Source organism: Limulus polyphemus, unplaced genomic scaffold, assembly GCF_000517525.1.
Source record: "Limulus polyphemus unplaced genomic scaffold, Limulus_polyphemus-2.1.2 Scaffold95, whole genome shotgun sequence".
NCBI classification, from domain to species: domain Eukaryota; kingdom Metazoa; phylum Arthropoda; class Merostomata; order Xiphosura; family Limulidae; genus Limulus; species Limulus polyphemus.
Genome location: NW_013665705.1, coordinates 1,136,163 through 1,141,447, shown reverse-complemented (window position 1 = coordinate 1,141,447; position 5,285 = coordinate 1,136,163). Strand labels below are relative to the sequence as shown.

At 34.2% G+C, this 5,285-nt stretch overlaps 1 protein-coding gene across 6 annotated transcripts in view; it reads right to left on the bottom strand.

Annotated features, from left to right (window-relative positions):
• Window positions 1-5,285, bottom strand: part of LOC111088429 — a 76,503-nt gene that overhangs the window by 4,796 nt on the left and 66,422 nt on the right. The window contains exons 21-22 of one of the 6 annotated variants that reach the window (XM_022398535.1): window positions 2,212-2,344; window positions 177-1,147 (exon numbers count right to left, since the gene is read on the bottom strand). The exons of 2 other annotated variants lie outside the window; for them this stretch is intronic. In XM_022398535.1, the coding sequence (XP_022254243.1) occupies window positions 2,241-2,344 (104 nt within the window). In that variant the 3' untranslated portion in view covers window positions 177-1,147; window positions 2,212-2,240. Of the gene's footprint in view, window positions 1-176; window positions 1,148-2,211; window positions 2,349-5,285 lie in introns of those variants that run through there. 3 more of the 6 variants (XM_022398540.1, XM_022398557.1, XM_022398549.1) reach the window with 3 other exon arrangements.

Genomic DNA, 5,285 nt, shown 5'->3' with positions numbered 1-5,285 from the left:
ATGTAATGTGTGTGTAGGCAGTGAGTAATTGAACTGCAGTCAGAGAGCACGAGAGACGTTACAGCGTTTGTTTAGCGCGATTGTTGAAGTTGAGTGTATCGGTAAAGTTATATTCGGAAAGAATAAACCAGTTTTTATTAAGAAAGAAATTGTGTCGCTTAAGTTTCGTCGGAACGAAGTTACGGAAAATCAATTAACAAACGGAGACGTAACAGTATTCTTTTCTGAAATAGAAATAATTAAAAATAGAATCACAAACTGGAATACAAGGTTCACATTAGAGCTCAACTTTTCGATCCGAAATGTCATATATTTTGAGTGATAATACAAAATAATTAAACAGGTTAGTTTTTGCAAGAAAACGTCAGTTTGTAATATACACATTGAACCAGGAAGAACATTGTTATCAAAACTAAAACACAACTGAGGTAGAAATTATTTCTTTAGAAATTCAATTGGTATTTACCTAAAAATAAAAATGGTGTAATGTTTTTTATCTTAAGATTAATGTTCGTATACTGAAGTACAACTAGGGCTTGAAGTAAATGATATAAACTAGCACTGTACTACTAAACTCAAGTTTCCAACATCAGAAAGGAATGACATTTGTTATTCTAAATTTTAGCAGGTAAATAATACTAGGAAGACTGCACATTATTAAAGGCAGTTCAAAACTGTATTTACTACAGAGAGGGACCTTTTACACGTTTGTATAATTGTGTAAAGAATATAATTAGGCTTCTGAAAGTGTAGAAATTGCAACTTCGAACATGAGCGTTTTAACTTTTATCACCAGGAAGAAAAACTGTGAAAATGAAACAGGATCGGATTACGTCATCATCACTTTACGAGATATCTTCTAACGTACGTACGAAGATACAGTTGAGATGAGAATCTAATTCGATGTCAACTACGAATATTTTACTCTGTGCACAGTATAAAGTAGAATATACCTCTGAAGAACTGGTTAGAGACGAGGGGAAGTGGCAAGGCTTTTGTCACAACACTCAAACGTAGAAACTAGTGTCAGTTTTAAGATAGTTCTAAAATGTATAATTTTAGAGTATTATACAGCGAAGAAGGACGTCGACAGGCTCACGAGATATACACTCACATTCAAAGCTGTACGGTATGTTACTTTCAGCATCTGGTGTGTAAGAGAAATAGAAAGAGAACAATTAGACATAGAAAGTAAAAACAAATCAAATAGCAAATTACCTTCTGAAGTTTAACGAATCTCAAGAAATTGTCCTTTTGTCGAGTCACGAGAAATTAACTGGTTTATCAGAGTACATAAAAGCATCTTTATGCACAAAATCTTGGCACTTGAAGTTTGATAGTGATTTTGTCAACATGAAACAAGCCTAATGTTTTTCCAGGAAAATCAAAGTGTTTCAAACATTTTCATTGAGCCTCATACTGCGGGTATTTTTACACAAACTCGGTGGTTAAATTCTTAAAGAAGCTTGGGTGCTCATCTTTGCCAGGATCTAGCCTCACAGCGTTTGGAGTATCACGATTTTGTTTGTTTGTTTGAAGTTAAGCACAAAGCTACACAATGGGCTATCTGTGCTCTGCCCACCACAGGTATCGAAACCAGGATTTTAGCGTTGTAAGTCCGTAGACATACCGCTGTGCCACTGGGGGGGGGGGGCTGAGTATCACGAATTTTGTTACCTCTTTATGTATTAAATATATAGAATTATTAAAAATGAGAGGGGAATCTAAAAATAAAAAAAAAAACACTATTCAGATTTCAAAAAAAAAAAGGACTCCATTTGAATTTTCGAAAGGATCGGTAGTACTAAGTTTTGGTGAGTACCGGCAGACTTTCACCATTACAAGATGTCCGGATATATAAGAGAAATATTCTAGTATACATCTAAACATGCTAAACATTATTAATTCTAGTATATTCGTAGAGGAGATGAAACCTCTTAGACAACACCCAAATTCTGAAATATTTTTATAATACTTCTCTAACACTAGAGGCTGATTATTCTGTATCTGTTCTTCTCACTACCAAAACTTCCATAAAGTCCGTAAAAAGATCACTAAAACATATTAAAAAAAAAAGAGATTGAGCATCTAATCGATACCTTACTTAATTCCAGAACATTATATGATATCAAAGAGAAAACAAAATGTATCAAATTCCTTATTGATCTAATGATATTAAATTGTAAAATTAAGATATATATTTGAACTTACCAATCGTTTGCGACGTCCTGGACACATCATTAAAATATATTACAACCTGCACCTTGGCAGCCTTGAGGAAGCAATGGATGGGCAGTTAAGTTGCTTGTTGGGAACGTGGGAACTTTACGTTGTTGGCTACTCACTAGCTAGGCAGAGGTAAGACGAGTTAATTGACTCGTATGTAACCTTTGTTAATATCTAAGCTATATCACATTCGATGATTTCTTCCTTCTGGTACATTTTTTTTCTTCTAAAGATAACTATCGCAACTACAAGCGATATATATATATTAAAGGTCCATTCTGAGTAAGATAATGCCTCGGTTTCATAATGAGCAAAAACAAAGAATAAAAGAGTTGAGTGCCTTCAAAAGATGGAAAAAGAAACGTAATTATGTCTTAGCCCTTTTATTTTTCAGAGATAGAAAAATATGTTATACATAAATTAATACCTGAGTGAATGATGACTGGATTAACATTGTTGTATTAAAATCAACACAAACCAAACAGACTTGAGTACATTTCGCTGTAGTACATTATATGGCACGTACAACCTTAATTTTTGTTTTGGGGGTGGCTTCTTGTATTCGTAAAAATGTTCAAATTCCGAGGCGTTGTTCTAATTTCTATTTCGGAATTATATCTTTGACTTTTCAAACCAACGATTGTACACGCACATTTCTCCCTGATGATTAGTTTTGGTGGACGAGATATTTTTAAATAACCAGACTTTGCGCTGTTGCAGACGGAAAAGCATTCGAGTGTTGTTCATTATAAGTTGTAGTTAGTAATAATCATATTTAAAGAAGTATGTACAGTAACTTAAAGATGCAGTTTGTGAAGTTGTCAGATCTTGGTACTTTTTTACATGTTTTTCGTCAGTGATACTATTAATATTTCATTTTAATATAAACTTGGATTTTCCCAGTTTCACTTTTTTAAAAAAATCGTTTGAATATTAACACCTGAAATAGTTTCAATATTTTTAAGCCTAAATATTGGCTTAAGCGTGGCCTAGTGGTTAGCGAACTGATTGGGGGAACCCGAAGATCTCTGTTTCGAGACGTGGTGCTACCAAACACGCATCACTTTCAACTGTGAGTGCGACATAAGAGTGACAGTCCATTCCGATATTCTTTTAAAAATAGCCATAGAAAATTAAATGAGATTTCATTCGCGTATGAGTATATATAAATACTATGCTTAACTTAGACTGCAAATCATTATAGATTAATACTACTCTTACATTGTATTACATGTACCTTTTAGATTTCGTTTTGAAATCATCTCAGAAACACGTGATACTTTGTCTTCAAAGTGAGTTCTAGTAAAATTTTTCACCACAGCAAGTCCTCGGTTTGATTTCCCATGCTGAGCAGAATGCAGATAGCCCATTCTGTGGCTTTGAGCTAAAACAACAAAAGCAACGTCACCACAGAAAATGATAATTCATAATATTGAGGATTATTTGTATATTCACCTGACCGACACCTTATGTACCTGATGAGCTAAACGGCCAGGTCAGAGACCTCTATGGATGAGGCATAGCTGTCGTCCATAATATTGAACTGTGGACCAGAGGGAAGGCAACCGGTCAACAGTACCTACCATTTGCAATGGCTAATTTCAATCCAATAGCGGGACTGAATGTCACTCTTATGTCATACCCACTATTGAAAAAGGCGATGCGTGTTTGGTAGCCCAATCCCCATATGATTTTTTTTTTATTTTATTTCGAGCAAAGCTACACGAGAGCTATCTGCGCTAGCCGTCCTTAATTTAGAAGTGTAAGAATAGAGGGAAGGCAGCTAGTCATCACCGCCCACCGCTAACTCTTGGGCTACTCTTTTACCAACGAATAGTGGGATTGACCGTCACATTATAACGCCCCCACGGCTGAAAGGGCGAGCATGTTTGGTGTGACGGGGATTCGAACCCGCGACCCTCAGATTGCGAGTCGAGCACCCTAACCACCTGGCCATGCCGGGCAATCCCCATATGATCGCTAATCATTAAGCTACATCCAGACCAAATTTAGGCTTAAAAGGTATCAGATTTATGTTTAATTTTGTGCAGGTGAAGGTTTTGACCTGCGAATCTGATATGCAAACGTTTAGACGAATCATAAAATTAAGCTGAATAGCAAATGTTATAAGCTTTTCTTTTTCAGCAACAACAACAACAAAAAACACCATATAGCCAGGAAGTTACATTCAAGAAATTTGCAAAAACAGCAAAATACTAGTCCGCCTTAATTATACAAATTATTTTTGCATGAAGTTTGAGAACAGATCCTGCTTATGAAGAAAATCAATTATGGATTTCATGAAGTTCTTGCAAAAACTACATGTTTACAAGATGTTATCCAAGATGGCCGGCAGCTTATAAAAAAGTCACACTTTAAACTTGTTATTAAGTTGATATCAAATGATATTATTAATATTTTAATTTTCGAGTTTAAAGTAATAATCATTGGTGTAAATTATTTTGTTCCCTTAAAAGTATCATAAATTGGATAAAAATATAGGTCAAAAGGTCAATGATTGAAACAAAATTGCTAAAATATTAAAAAGCCAAAATTTAAAAACTACAGAAGATTTGAAACACCTGTATTCAATTTTTTTATGAATTTTAATAACTTTATACATTACAGAGTTGCTTTCTTGTGTTAGTTAACCGCCATTTGCAATTGTTTCTAGGCTAAGCAATGGAATTCACTACACAAACTATGTTTGTCATGGTTTGAGCATTGACGTTGAATGTAAAATTTCTATTAGCCTAAAATGATAGTTTATACGTTGAACGCTAAATAGATACTAACAAAATATTTAGATGTAGAATTTAATTGGATTTTAAACAACTAATAGACGATAGTCAAATGTTAATTTTCAGGAATGCTTATATTATTGGCAATGGTACCTATTCGTACTTTCTATAATTAGACTGGAACACATATATACTTATTTTTAATGGTTGGAGACGGCTTGAATGGGTAATGAAGAAAAACTTTAATATATGTTTAACATAACAGCAAATGTACAACGTTTCGACAAGGTTTTGTCATCATCGAAACGTTGTACATTT